This window comes from Parambassis ranga, chromosome 13, assembly GCF_900634625.1.
Source record: "Parambassis ranga chromosome 13, fParRan2.1, whole genome shotgun sequence".
Taxonomy (NCBI): Eukaryota; Metazoa; Chordata; class Actinopteri; family Ambassidae; genus Parambassis; species Parambassis ranga.
The window spans coordinates 11,133,708-11,149,718 of record NC_041033.1 but is presented as its reverse complement, the minus strand read 5'-3'; the positions used below and the strand labels follow the sequence as shown (position 1 = coordinate 11,149,718).

At 39.1% G+C, this 16,011-nt stretch overlaps 1 protein-coding gene across 1 annotated transcript in view; it reads right to left on the bottom strand.

Annotated features, from left to right (window-relative positions):
- The window catches only part of gria4a (glutamate receptor, ionotropic, AMPA 4a), an 84,775-nt gene that overhangs the window by 27,294 nt on the left and 41,470 nt on the right, over nucleotides 1–16,011 (bottom strand). Inside the window, exons 8-13 of the mRNA XM_028418866.1 lie at nucleotides 13,682–13,849; nucleotides 13,117–13,221; nucleotides 12,261–12,371; nucleotides 3,699–3,905; nucleotides 2,185–2,400; nucleotides 1,023–1,183 (exon numbers count right to left, since the gene is read on the bottom strand). Of these exons, the coding sequence (XP_028274667.1) occupies nucleotides 1,023–1,183; nucleotides 2,185–2,400; nucleotides 3,699–3,905; nucleotides 12,261–12,371; nucleotides 13,117–13,221; nucleotides 13,682–13,849 (968 nt within the window). The remainder of the gene's footprint in view (nucleotides 1–1,022; nucleotides 1,184–2,184; nucleotides 2,401–3,698; nucleotides 3,906–12,260; nucleotides 12,372–13,116; nucleotides 13,222–13,681; nucleotides 13,850–16,011) is intronic.

Here is a 16,011-nt window from a genome sequence, read left to right as displayed (position 1 = left end):
TGTTTTGAAATAACAGCCTCCTAAGAAGACTTCTTGGCAGATGATTGGCTGAAACATCTGTCTTTTACAACTATCACAGGTTCATTTGTAGCCAATGAGATCGATTCTCACTATTATCACTAAACCTTAAATACACCTGCAACCGCTGATCCTCACAAGACAGCAATTGATCTGAACCACTGTTGCTTCAATATAGTCGTGTTGCTTGATGCTTGGCAAATGTAGCATCAGCCATTCTGCTATGTATTTTTCCCCTGACCCTGTTACTTAAGAAAAATCTTTAACATTAAGCCTATTACTAGGGGGAATGAAGACACTCTATCTCCACCGTTTCCATTTATACACACACATAGTTTTCAGTGGCCACTGCTCACACCTTTCCTTTCTTCATCACTTTTCAGTCGTTCATATGGTGTGAAACTCTCTCTGCTGCTCCTTCTCTCCTTAGATTTGCTCCCTAAAGGTCTTGAGGATGCCACTATGAATATTTCACTAAACTGCATTCTCAGGTTATCAATAATAAAATGCCATATTCTTATAAATATTCTAAAAATACAGCTGGACTCGGCCTCTTCAGTGGGGCATTAAAAATTCATACACACCTAGCAAACTCCTAAATCGTCCAACAGACTCATATGGACATGACCGCGGACTGTGTGCAGGTGTTTTCTTCTCGCTTTTATGTTTATGTTTGTTTGCATGTTTGTTTGGTTTCTGGCACAACCTAAGTGTCTTAAGTGCACACAGTGTCTTGATGTATCAGTCCAGTTCAGTGGAAGCTAGCAAAGTGTAGATAGAGGTGATTCACATTGTCAACAGTGTGAATCACCACGGCCTTAAAGTACACCACTCTGACAGTACAGACAGACTGACACACAGACAGTTCCCAGCGGCACACACACACACACACATTCTGTATACAGTATATTTACTAATAGTATCTCTTACTCTCCCAGTGTGATGCACACATGTGCACTAAAGCACTCTGTTTGTCTCTGACACACAACATTTAGCCTCCTTACCGTGGCGAGATGTCGCAGCCTTGTTGCATGAAGGCGCCCAGTGAGAACCACAGGGAGTTGAAGATGCCAAACTCATTGGGAGGTTGGTCAGTGGGGCCCTGCTCTGTAGTGCCCTCCTCTGGTTCCTCTGCATGCCACTCATATGGACTGAAACGACTCACCTGAGGCAGCACAGGAGGAGAAGGTGTTAGAGGAGAATAAAAGAATATAATCACTAAAAAAAATATTGAAAGTCTGCACACCCACACAGATGTTGTAATTTTTGTCTGGTTGGATCTCACAAGACTTACAGTGGTTATATGGATGATTATAGTGGGCATTTAATCACAGGCAAAGGAAGAAAAATATCAGATCTTAAGTACATAACCCTCAAGTAAAAGTGTTGGCAGCTACACATTTGCTCCTGTATTAAAGCATATGTACTAACTTCAGTTATTATATATGGATTATGAATATTAATAGTTAGTTCTGATACATACATCACTTCAAACATTTGCTGAGATGATGGAACATTTTAACTATTACTGAAGTGAAACGGAGAGAAAATTACAATTTAACATAGCTGTTAACAACTCAGTCTTGTGGAATGTGAGCCTGAAACCCACTGCTCTTTAAAAGACACCAGAGGATCAAAAGGCTGGAAACTGGAAGAGTTTTTGACAATGTCAGCTTATCAAAGGTGTTAAAAAGATACAAAAAAGATAAAAGCCACAAATAAAGAGAGTAAGAAATCTGAGGAAAAGAACTATAAAGAAAACATGACACTTTCATGACACAAATGTGTCATAAAAGTGTCATTTAGGTTGGGGGAGGAAAGGGAGGATCATCATCAAGAAAAAAAACAACATTTTACCCGAAATCGCTATAGATTTTGTAGGTTACAATAAGAAAATACTGTAAAATACAGTAGTACCATGAAAATACAGCAATACAGTAGATTAATGTACAGTAAAAATAAATAGAACTTCTGAAAAGTAAAATACTTTAATAAGTACAGAAGTGCCAAAAATATGGTAGTCCCTTCAGGAAACAAACAAAAAACAAACAGTAGGACTGTATATTCAAATATACAGTAAAATACGGCAGTCATGTAGATCAAAACACAGCACAGAAAATCTGTTCTTTCAGCCCTAAAGTCATAACAGCCATAACAATCACTCACCAAAAACAGCACAACACTGACTCCAATGTAAGCGAACACTATGCACATCCAGATCTCGTAGGCCAGTGGGTCCAGGAAAGAGAAGACGCCAGGTTTAGACTTCTGAGGCTTCTTGATCATGATGGAGATTCCCAGAGACATGAAGGGCTTAGAGAAGTCGATCACCTCCTCTCTCACCAGAGTGATGGTCAGCGGGGCTACAGCAATTTCTGCTTTCTGCAAAGATGAGGCACGGGGTGTAGAGTTCAGCTCAGTCATATTATAATGCAGTTAATGTACATTGACTTCATATAAAGCAGGTAAGTGAATAGAAGTGTCCATGAACAAAGCAAAGGAAGCACAAAGGGGGGACTGGTATCAAGGTGAGAGGAGAGGCAGGAGAGAGAAGGGATGAAAGGAACCAGAATGACAGAAGAGTAATTCATACAGTACACCGGCATGAAAGTGACACATCCAGAATATAAATTAGTCAACAAGGTCTTACACACATTTTCATGCCTGAGCACACACACACACAATCTGCTAAAGAGTCAAAACCATCATTCATTCAGCACACTATCTCTTTCTGAATGGCTGCGTGTGTCTAAACAATGTCTGAAGTCGTAACTGAATACAGCTACAATAACAGCATATCAAACTGCAGTTGTTCAGCAAAGATGTCACAATGCAAGGAGAATAAACAGCCACAGAAAAACAAGGAAGTCAGAAGTGATTTGGGAAGAAAACAGGGAGGAGAGGGCAGAGGAATATCAAAGACCTGAACATCTCCAACGCACAGCAGGAGGAACAACAAGATGAAATAAATTACAGCTAGAAAGCAGGAGGCAGAAGTACACAGTGAAGAGACGTGGGAGACAAAGTGCTGCAGATTGACAGGAGAGGCATCAGAACGGACTGCGAGAGTTTGGAGCACATCAAACCTCATTAGTCAAAGCGGCGGTTCTGCTGTGTCACCTTCCACTGTAGATTGTAGAGGGTAATTAAATCTGCAGCAACATCTCCACTTTCACTCTTCCTCAAACTGATGACTGACATTGTCTTCTGCATGCTGATAAAGTTTGGGTTCAATGTGAGATCTCAGACTGTGCATGGGAGTCCGTGGTGTAATTAGCTAGCTTGGCAAATTCTCAGGAAATAAGTGAACCCTTGATGACACAGCCTCGGTGGGAAGCTAAGAAGACGCAGAGCTGGAGACAAGTGATACCGGAGGAGAAGCAGTTGGAGCATTTCTCAGCTGTTGTGTGATGCAGTTTGTATGACCTCTACAGAGATTATAATATTCAAGTTTTGGTACTGACTCTATGCAAATCCTCACGTGCCATAATGTGCAATATTGGGGGATTTCAACCCAGTCTCACCCCATTACATGAAATAGTCACACAATTTTGTTTGTTTTATAACAGGTTTTTCTTTGTTGGCTTAGAAGACAGAATTTAGAGTACATCAAATTGCACCATATGTTATTAAGGGTTAGGGTTAGAAGCAGTAAAACATCATTGTTTTTCTGTCCTTACCCCATACACAAGCTCCCCGACCATCCCATTCCAAATCTTCGTCTCTGGATCCCTGGCTCCATATTTCCCATCTGGTACAATGGAGATCTTGTACTTGATTCCGATGTGTTTGGCAATCTCCGAGGCCAAGTCCACGCAGTATCCCTCATACTGGTCGTTGCCTTCGTAGAGCTCCCAGTTCTTCTTCAGCATTACATAGGGGCCCTCCTACAGAAGCAGCATAAGGGGAGAAAGACAACTGTTTGGAAGAACATCAGCGATCAAGAGGAAACAACAAAAAGTTACTGAGAAAAAACATTCACATTTGCAAAAGAAATCAAGCATTACGAAAGCTGAATTTAGATCTTATAACATATTAGGGGTGTGCCTGATAAATCGATTCATAGATTACACAACATGACAATTGTTTTATTAGCGGAATGAAACAAAACTAGTGTTAGAGATCAACAGGCGGGCTGTAGAAAAATGATCCAATTTCACTTAATTGTTCGGAAAAGGATCATTCATTTACTGTGAATAATTGAGTAAAATGTCTTTGTTCGCCTATGCCAGCGATGTGTACCCCCAACATTTATAAAAGTGGGCAAATGGATTTTTGTTTCAGCTTAACGTGGTCAACGTACACAGATAATTTAGAAAAGGTTTTGTGTGAGCCAGATGTTTTATATCGTGTGCTCCACATGTCTTCTGTCTTGTTTTATGCCTTCATCTAAGTCTACATCACTCCACAGAGACCTTCACCTGCAGCACTAATGCAACAAAGAGTGAAAGAATTAGACAGAGAGGACACAAAAGCAGAAAACTAATGCTTTCACAGTGTGTTGGAGGCAGAATGATTTCTATGCTTGCAGTTAGACGAAAACAAAGAGAGTGTTTAATGTTGTCTAGTTAGATGGTGGGTGCATTAGGACAGGCACACACAAACACATTACTGCGGCAAGGATATAAAGAAAAGATGCACACACACAGACTTTTGAGTGACAACGCATCTATCAGGAGCAGTGAGTTATAGTATTATGCCTGAGGCTGCTCACCCTGTAATCCAACTGAAACCAAGCCTATTAAAATGTTATCAAACCCCTTTTAATCAAAGACTAATCTCATCTAATTAATCAAACAGGCTTTTATATCATCCAACACTCTCAAGCTATGAAACAGTTTACGGAGATAATACAGCACAATAAAGAATGATAACATTTCGGATTAAATTCAGGAAATGGATTTACACTGAAAACAAGTATAGTTTAATCAAAGAGGATTTTTATACTGACATGTTCTAAATGGGGGTCAAATGAGTAATAAAATCACTCTGACACAGATCTGGGAAGAATCAGTAGAAGAATCTTCAATCCAGGAAATTGAATTACATTGAAAGCACAGAAACAAACAGGCAGAGGGATTAAAACAATCTTACAGTGAAGGCTGAATAATTCAAACAAAACCTGCAGAGAGAAGTTGGACTTCTGCATCGATCCTCTTTCTCTTCAGTAAACAAAGAGCTTGAAATGAAACCATTCACTTGTGCACTTGTTTTTAACTAACAGAAAAAAAATCTTCTCAGCTGATATTCAGTGGGCTTACATGACATTTAGCAGATGAAAACATAACATGATTCACACTGTAAACGCACTTTCTGTAAAACTTTGTAAAACTCAAAGCCTTTCAGAGAGCTCCTGCTGTTCATTGTGTTTAATGTTAGTTAGCACTCTGACACACTGAACACAAATATAGCTGATAAACATCAAAACTGCTATTTTTGCATGTTAAACCTTTGTTTAAGGACAACCCCACTTTCCTCATAAATTATCATGTTTGTCCACACTTACACTATTTTTAGTGCATGTGTGGCAACATGGAGGGCGTTATACTCATAACATATATCTAACCCTCAATGGTCACCACCTAGGATATAGCCTATGTAGCATAATATGAGGAATTTGTTGGGTCCGTCAGCATTCACTCGGTAGCTGGAAATGCTGCTACACTATAATTTACCATGTTCTGATTTAATTTGAAAACACTCCCCTGTTAAAATCCTCTTCCTCATATTTTAAAATTACATTCTAGCAGCTGTCTAATTTTGACTTCAACAAATACATGTCTCATTTCTTTGTGCATAAGATAACAGCAACAAATACATAAACAATATGTAAAATTTCCATAAAGACACACAAATAAACAAAATGCCCGCCTAACACAAGATTTGTGAAAAAAGAACATTTCTTCCAAAAATGAATCATACAAACTTCTCAATATATGCTGAGTGACATTTTTCGTCAAATACTTTGCATTTTTATCACCACCAACATCATTATCATCAAATGCAAAAAATGTTCCCTTTTGTATTCAGTGTCAGAACTTACAAAAACAGCCTTCCTAAAACGTCATTAACAGAGACATTAGCAGTTCCTGGGGCACTCATTCCATTGACTCAACATGAATCATAATGTTAATGAACAGCAAAACAGATTAACAGAGCCATCTCCACTGCTCTGTGGCAGGGATTAGGACAGAAACTTAGTGTATGTGGTGTCTTCAGGACAATATCAGTGTATTATTTTATTTATAGCTGTCATAAATACTTTAGTTTTAAGTCAGTGTTTAAAAATAAATATGAATGTATTCAAAAACCTTCTAGGCTACAAAATAAGTAGACCTGCTATTGACTACAAAAGGAATATTTCAGGTTATTTTTAATAATACTGAATGATGACATTTTTGTAACCATGGATGTGATCAATTTTTTAAACATACAGTAGTACAGGGCAGATTCCAGTGAATTTAATAAAAAGCTTTTCATGTATATCAACGAAGATACCATTCATGAAACCATTTTATGTAAGCTACACGAGATTGATATCTGTGAGTTAATTATGAAGCTGCAGCTCTGATATGGTTAGCTTAGCTTAGCACAACAAGGCTGAAGGCAAACAGCAGACCAGCTGAGAATGTATGATCACTATTTGCAACGGATTACATAAATAAGATATAATATATGTTAATTACCAGGCTTTGCCATGGGCTGTTTTTTTAACCTTTACAGATCTGACCTGCTGTTTTAAGGGCCTATTTACAACTGATTTTACATTCCTCTTAAATCTGACTTTTCATGTAAAAACATCCTAGAACCACTATTAATGGCTCAAAGTCAAGACACATCAAGAAGCTCTCTGTAAAAATGCAGGATATGTAGATTTTGGTCAAACTTTATGTTATGGTTAGCTAATGAGCCATACTTTAGACCAAAAATAGAACTAATATGTACTTCAAGAGACTGTAAACAAACACAGTTATAGTTAAACTCTGCTGTAATAAGAAACAGCAGATTAGGACATATTTGATCCAAAGCAAATGAAATTTATAAGCTTTTCTAAATTAGATGTGTTATCAGATTTCACCCAACTTGAGTTGACATACGGATGAGGTTTTCGAGTAGAAAACATTACCAGTCGCAAAAATCTGATTTGTTGCAAATTATTTATATATATATATATATATATATATATATAGACTTTTTATTTAGCTCATAAAATGCTGTTTTAGGTGTAAACTGGTTGTAGACAACACCAAAAGTGGGAGCTACAGAGAGGTCAAACTATATATAGGTGTCTTTTTCACAGCCAGGTTAACGTTTGTATGCTTGTTGTTTACAGAGATTGTCGGAATATAATGGATGCTTTCTGGAGCACAGTCAAGGTTCTTTGTATTGATTACTATATTGACTAGCTCATATTCAGATAAGCTGATAGCGTTCTACAGATTGTCTTATAGGGACTGTCCCTCAAAAAATGCAAACACAAGTGCTTTTTGGTTCATTATTCATCTTATATCATTAAGTTTCAAAAGGAGATTGTTTATTAATTTTGTGTTGAGAATCTCTGACACAAGGTCAAGTGTTTGACATCAGAAAAGGCTACTTTGTTAAATTAATTCAGTATAACAGACATTTATCACACATATCAGCAGAAGTGCCGCCAACAGTGGCACTGTTTCACTTTAATGCCTCCTTAAGGTTTGTTATCAGTTTGCTCCAGACGCTTTTGTCTCTGTGTGAAGGTAGTAACGGCAATGCTGTGTGTGAGTGTGTGTTTATACCAGATGTTAGACACATGTGTATACTGCTAGGAAGAAAGCACCATGTTTGCAGCATCATGAGCCAGGGCAGGATGAGGAATTAAAGGAGAGAGGAGAGGAAAAATAAAACCAAAGATCAGGAGATTGAAAGGAAATTAAAAAAGAGGGAGAGGGCATGGGAAAAAAACAGGGATGTGGTGCATTAGATGCATGAAACTACAGCAGAAAGATGAAGGAGCAGATCAGAATAAACAGAGATAGCTACAGGGAGAATAGAAGATAGGAAGAATAAAAAGGAATGTGTGAAGGAGAGATTAAGAGAAGGAGAGAATATGACAAAAATATGGTGATAAAGGGAGAGAGCAAACCAGCGAGGGGATGGGCTAAAAAGACAGACATAAAGAGGGAAAATGGGTGGGTGAAAGAGGGAGAACAGCTTTGTAGAAGCAAATGGTTGGGGCTGATAAGACATGAAACACTTCACACTGGAGCCAAAAAGGCAGACAGGACTTGCTATGTAAGCCAGTTAGCCAGCCAGAGAAAAAGACAGACGCCCAACTGGACAGCCACCTAACTGTCCGGTCATTCATTCACCCCGCCATCCAGACGTTCAATCAGGGCAGTACAGGAAAAAAAAAAAGCCGGGCCACCAAGACATTTAATCAGCATGCGAGCCATCCATTCAGATCGGCCTACAGAGCCAAGCCAGGCAGTCGGTCAGCCGCAGCCTGTTTCAGTCACTGAGCTGGTCAATCAGTTCATTTACTAAGCAATTACTGCAATTACAGTGCATGATCATCTATCTCATCACATATTTAGCCAGTGAGTCAGTTTCTTATCTCCCAGCTATCTAGTCAAAAAGGGAATAGGGAAATTCAGCAGTTATCATGTCAGCAGTCAGCTCAGTCAGGCTTTTACTAAATCAACCAGGTACATAATTTGACACAACGGGCAGTTGCAAAACATGACTTGCTACTCATACGCCAAAAAGCCGAGTTACAACCCAGCCAGCTAAAAAGATGCCTGTTAAACCGACTTACACTTATTTATACTTTCTCATATAGCAGCTCGGTCTCAAAAAAGAATGTCAGAAGGTCCCCCACCTGGTCAATTTGTCCAGATGATGGTGGAATTTTTTTTCAAGAAGTGTTCTAAAGACTTTCTACATGCACATTTGTTGACTAGCTGCAAATTACATTGGCAAATCTCCTTTGGAGCTAAAGCTGTGTGCTCAAACATGTCTTCAGCGTTATCGCTAATTAACTAGCATGTTAGCTTTATCATTTAGCTAATCAACTTTACTCACTGGTCCAACAGTAGCAGTGCCATCAGTCGGGCATTCCTCCTCATCTTTAGGCTCTGGCCGGGCTGATATAATCCATGTTCTAGCTCTTTCTATATCGCGCTCCATTTATCTTTTCTTTGTCTCCTCAGACATCACCTTTACTTTCTGCAGATCATTCGAGTGCATTAGTGTTTTCGCGCTGTGTTTACTCCAACAGACACTGCACCTCTAGTGCGCATGCTCAGTAGTCTGTCGTTCTGTTGCGTGTCCACTATGGTTGCCACAGTTCCAAATAAATGGCCGCGTGGATTTAAAATGTGAATTGCACATGTGTGTGTAAATTGAAGCACCTGTGCTTATGAGTGTTTGTGTAGGTGGATCTGTGACTTTTCACTTGTAGTTTGTGATGGTGTCAGCGTGTTTTGTATGTCTGCCTATGGTGAGTGCGTAGCTGCATTTTTACCAGAGAAATACTAAACCATTAATATCACTGGAATCAACCCTGACTCAATTGTCATTTTAGAGTTGAAAGACAAATATTCACAGTATTATTTAAAACCAAAAGAACGTCCTCTCCATTTAGAGATTTAGAAATGTTACAGCAGAGAAAAGATTTACAGCAAAAAGATGAAGATGGAGGGATAGGAAAATCAAAAGGCTCAAAATGCAGCATGATAAGAAAGTCCTGTCACTCTCTTACCAGGCTTTCTCTTAAAAACATAAACAATGTAAATATATAGATTTTTCGCTGCTGTTGGTGACAGTGGTGCCTTCAAAAAGGGTGTAAAGGTTCAGAAATAACAGCATTCTTCCACAGTCCAGTGTTTTTTGTGTGTGCTCAAACCTTGACAGTGGCAGCATCATCCCTCACAGAGCTCTTGTTGCTTTTCCTTTGAGGGAAAAGCTCAGAGCGTGAATCTCCATTCATCTGTTCTCTATGCAGGGAAACCCACTTCAAAATAAAACAACCATATGAGATCAGGAGAATTTGAAACAAAAAAACTTTTTGACTTTGCACGGTGCTTCAGAGAGATTCAGTCTGTTCTCAGTCTCTCCAGGTGACTGTGTTTCTGTCTGCAGACTCAGCGTCAGTGTCGCAGCAGAGGCTTCCTCATCATCAGAGGCTGCAAAGAGGAGGAGGTGGCTGAGCTAATGTTAGTCAAGGCCCACTGAGGTCACCATCCACAGAGAAATATGCGAGGAGTGCGGGCATGAAGGTCAAAACACAAGGGGGTTGAAAAGATGATTTAAAGAGAAACAGGAATACAAAGAGGGGGGATAAAAAAAATCAGAGAACATAGGGACAGACATGGATGGGGAGGAGTACAGAAAGAACACACTTTTCTCATAAATCTTATTGACAACCACACAAAAACAATGTGACGAATGTAATGTAATATAATCTAGCAATAATCTTATTGATACAATTACAGTTGTTCACCAAATGATTTTGTCATCTCCCCTTTAACACATCTGACTGTGTTACCACATTAGCAGATGAAGTGTGTGTCTGAAGGTGGAGTTGTCAGGTGATGCTCTGAGTCCAGCGGAGATCATTTTTCTAAATTCTGCACAGCAGCATCTGCGAATCTGACTGTTTTCTTCTGCTTCTGGCCACCGGAGGCACTACAGACCTTCACTCACTATTAAATCCACATCTTTGAATGTTTCTAGGCATTTACATGAGCACCACAGCAAGCACAACTGCAGATATTTTGGTCACATTTATGATTTTGCTAGATGAAGCAATGTGCCTTGAAACAAAAATAGTGAAGCTCATGCATCTGTGGCTTGTTTTATCTCTGGGCTGAAATTAGTCTTTTGAGTTGCTTTCACTTGCATCATTTTACATGCCCAATTGAATTAGACTGATTGCATTTAGAGGAAGGGGATGGCCACCATAAAAAGGCTGCAGATGGGTGAAGTGAAATCAAATGTAAGCAGAGGATGTGCACAAATCCACCGATTAGCCCTCCTCTCTCCTTATTTGTAGAATAAAGAGGAATAATTAAAGTGCTTGCAGAGCAGTGTCTATGTGAAAGCCATTAGAAGAGACTGGACAGAGGTCACTTCCAAATGGTGATCTGAGGTCAGTTTTAGATTTGCCTACTAATGAGACATTAGTGTAATCTTCCAGCTGGACAAGTGCCACTCCCTCCTGGCTGTGCCTGTGAGAGTGCTCTTCTGCTCATGGCTCATTCAGTTGCAACAAGATTTCTCTTCCATGATAGCAAAAGTGTGCTACATGACGCTCTGTTTGAAACTGATCCTCCATCTTTCTGACACTGAATGCATCCTAAAAGGCCACTAAGGGGGTGTAAACATAAAGTAACACCTTTTCTTTGCTGTTACTTGTGTGTGTCCAGAGTAAGAAGTCTGAATCTACAGTGGTTGCACAAAGAATTTAAACAAATACAGTATGCTGAAAACTATATTACAAATGAGAGACTCTCAACACTCCTTAAAGTGCACACTTAAAGTGCACAAGGGAGCACCATTGAATTTGGACGGAGCCAGGTAGAGTGCTCATAAATGGTTAATCATTTCTGACCTTTTACCCTGCAACAGGAGGCAGCTGCTTTGTATTCTGGCTGCGATACAGTTGATATGAGCTGATTGCAAGCACGGGCGCACTGCAGTGTTTTTCTGTAGTGTCCCAGTGGCAGCTCTACTCTACTCCAAAATATGCTTCAAGGTGCAAGGTGCAAGGTGCACAGACCTGATTGACCAGACAGAGAGTCTGACAAAGAGCCTGTACACTACTATATATAAAATTTACAAAAAAAAACATCAAGTGTGGAAGACCTTAAAATGATCAAATCAGCAATTCAGCAAAATCAGTCAAAACCAGCCCTGAACAGCTAAAAGGTGACCAGATTAAACCAAGCTGAGCCAAAAAGTAGCAATGCCGTCACATAAATGTGTCCTGCAAACTTCTGTAGGGCTCCCTACCTCAAATTAACACACTGGCTCTGGCAGTCTAATCACATTAAGGCTGTGTCCACTGTGACATCACTGACTGTTAGACATTTTTCTTTCCAAATACACCCAAACTTCCTCTCTTTTTTTCAAGCTGCCACATGAGAGGTCAGGTAAATGCAAGAAATTGGGCCACGGATTTGACAAAAACTGATTGTAGCTACTGAAGAACCAAAACTATGGAGAAAGAGAGAGAGAATAAAAGCCATCAGAGAATACATTACCATGATGGTTGTCACGACAACTGTTCGATTCTCCATCGCTGAGCTGTCATTGGACAGAGCATTTTCATTCTGGACCAACACAAGTTTGTCTATATCGTTCCAGTAGCCAATCTGAAGTAAACACAGGGAGGAGAGAGAGAGAGAGAGAGCGAGAGAGAATATGTCAGAATTAGTGATAAAAGAGAAAATATAACCTAATACATTTTCTATTAATTTACAAAAAAAGGGATTTCAAGGTGCTTTCAATAAAATCAAGATAAGGTTAAAACAGAATGATGGAAAGAAAAGGAGCAAATGAGATGGAGAGAGAGTACAAGTCAAACAGAATGAGCGTGCTCCAGCAAATTTCCCTTTGGAACTCTGGAAGATATTGAGAGATATTGAGTGTGAGCCAAGAACCTTCAATAAACACACATTGCTGTCGAAGGAACAATTGAGATGCTGGAACAGGGTGTTATTTCTTTGATATAGACGTATATATCGAGAAATTAGAAGTGTTTTTAACCTGAGCCATATCCGCCTACTTTTTGCAATTAAGAAGATTTTTTTGAATTATATGCCCTCCAATGCACACAGCTATAAACCACTAGCTTCAATTGTTGACTCAGTATTAGTTATACATAATTACACTAATACATTGAATAAAGAGAAAAATTAGCAATGTAACAAGAACAAGCAGCACACATTGAAGAAGGTATCCTTTAAAAAGAACAGTGCATCCTTTCAGTTGTAATTTCCAGCTAAAAGATCACATTGACATCGTAATGTCATTTAACATTGCTTCTAAGCATGATAATCTGAAAATATGACACAAAATTGAAATGCAATACTTTTGGTTTTTAAAGCAAGAACCTACCTTGCGCGGTCCGTTGCTCTTCAGTTCAAACACGTCCATTGTATAGTTGACTCTCCGACCGTAGTGATCAAACTGAATATTCCCCGTCAGGCCCTGAATGCGCACCTGGAATTATAACAGTGACAGTTCTAAGGACACTTTGCATAAGAGAGATTGCAGTCAACAACAGTTAGTGGCTCCAGTGGTGTAGCAAAGCAAAACAGGCAGTGTTTTCACAAAATGGTTCAGTGTCACAGAGAAAAGATAAGGTAATAATAATACTCAGTAAACAATGAGATGTTAGGACATTTCTTTCAAACAACATTGCAGAATTATATGCTTTATTTCTAGTGTCAAAGTGGGCAACCGACTCAACCACAACATAAAAATTGCTACATTTCATACAAATGTTTGATTAAATAAAGAACATCTTTATAAATTGAAAATGAAGATGTCAACTAATGCTAATGGCCTGCCAAATAACAAGAAATCAGGTTTAATATAGAATTCAAAAGATTAGCATTTTGCTTGTTCATTGTGTATTTCTGAACATCTGCCAATCCATGCACACAAACATTGTGCCAACCTGTTTGAGCGCTCTTTCCATATCTATTCCTTGGTTCCAGGGAGCAGCTGGATTGGCCAGGCAGTCACCAGCGTTACCACGGCGACTGATATCAATTTTCTGACGCCGCAGGGTGCGGAAGGCCTCGGCCATTACAAGGACGCCATCATAAGTTAGAGATGAGGTATACTGTCAAAAGAAAAAAACACAGAGACAACGGAAATGAGGATTATCTTTATGAGGAGTTTTGTTTAACTTTACAATAAAGACAAAAAGTACATGAGCTGAAATGAATCCCTTTTTGTCATGGTGAGGTTTTTTTAGCTGGCATCTGTCTAATAAAGACAAACAAACTGTTATACTATTACACAAGTATTGAAATGTTAATAAGTAAATACAGTTGACCTGAAAATGAAATTTGGTGTTTATATTTCTGCAACAAATTGTTTCCACATAATATTCCAGCCAGCTTTATTCAATGCTGGACAGCCAAAAAATTCTGCAGAGAAAAAGCACCACTGACACCTTCTGATCCCAGTGCAGACCACGCAATAACAATGCAGGCAGACACTGTAAGCCAATGTGGGATTTACATTCTAAAATGAGAATCGAATTAATCTCCAGAACCAAATTACTGCATCACATCAGAGCTTAGACCATCTTAACTCTTTATGAACCAACATACTGACCAGCACCACAATCAATCTCACTGCTCTGACTTTTATTTGACTTCCACAGTTAACACCAACAAACATTAATCAACATCACAGTAAATGTAACATCACTGTAAATGTGCCAGCATTAGACAGGCTTATAGTTTTAAAATGCAGTCACTGGACAACCATTAACATAACATTAAGTTATGGTTCTGTCATCCTTTAAACACACACAAACTCGGTTTATAAATATTTCATATTCCACATCAGCCCATTACAAATGACCTCCCAAATTATTACAACTAAAAATCTCTGTGTTTTAGGGGAACACTACAACATGACAGAGAGTAAACATAAGAGAACGGCTGAGGCATTATCAGTATCTGCTCTCTAATGAAACTCTTAAAAGTGGCAGTGATCTTGACAGATTGTTTGACAAATTCATTATAGGTAAGACAAAGCGCTGCAGGGAACAATACCACAAACTCCGCAGCAACACCCAAACCTAGAACACACACGGACACACACACAGTGCCACTCAGGTGGAGGCAGTCAAACACACAGCAGGCTGCCTTCACATCGCAGTGGAAACAAGTGGAGGGGATGAAAATGGGAGGAAAAGGGTGAAGTTGGATGAGACACTTTCTGTGCCTCTGCCGGTAGTTTCTCTTACTGACATCCCTTGATTTGTATCCTCCAAGGTGTGTTTTGGAAGGCTGCACAACCATGTCATCCTTCTTTCATCTCTGCCCTTTAAAACTAAAAGAAGCCTTTAGGCGTGCGACTGACAGATGACGACTATGAACTCCAAAACAAGGAGAACAACAACAAAAGCGAGCCACCTAGCATGCTATGTTGTGTTTCTGTCATAGTTGGGACAGGAACACCTCTGGGGCATGCAGAAAACAACAGTAGCTTTGAAAAACACAAACTTTCAGATTAATTTTTCTTCTTCTTTGGATGTTGATTCTCAAATACGACTAACATTTAGCCATCTACAAGTTAACTCAACTGTTCCTTATTAGGCCAAAGACCAGATTTATAAATTATGTATATAGTGAAAGAAAGTATGTCACTTTTCACACGCATGCTCATTAAAAATAGATGGCATACATTTAGAGTGTACATGTCTGCATGCAAGCTTTACACCAGGTGAACTGACCTGGGTGAGATTAAATGATGCTGCAAGCATAAGCAGCTACTGTGTTTGGTCAGACTGAGATATCTCATCTCTCATTAAGTCTACATTTGACTTGACCAGTACTGAAAGGACTTTCTTTCCCATAATCCTCAGCCTTAACAATATAATTAATATTACATTACAGTAATGGATCATGGTTGGTTAACATTAAACATGCTACATGAGCGTGTGACATTGAACATGCTGACATGTAGGTCATGGTTACCGTTCACACAGTGTTTTATATGCAATAATAATAAAGCTGTCCACATCGTGAAGTGTCATAGAATATCAGCACTAAGAGGTGATGTGGCACAGATGTGTGTTTCATTAACGGTCAAAAGTTTCACCATGCAATGCACTGTTCCACAGGGGAGCAGAATATAGCCGAGACAATATTAATACTTTTTTTCTTGAAATTAAAAAAACATTTGCTTTATAAAGCCATTCAGACAGTAATGGTTGATTAATGAATAATTGATTTAGGTGAATGCTTTCCTTTTACTGTAACTCTA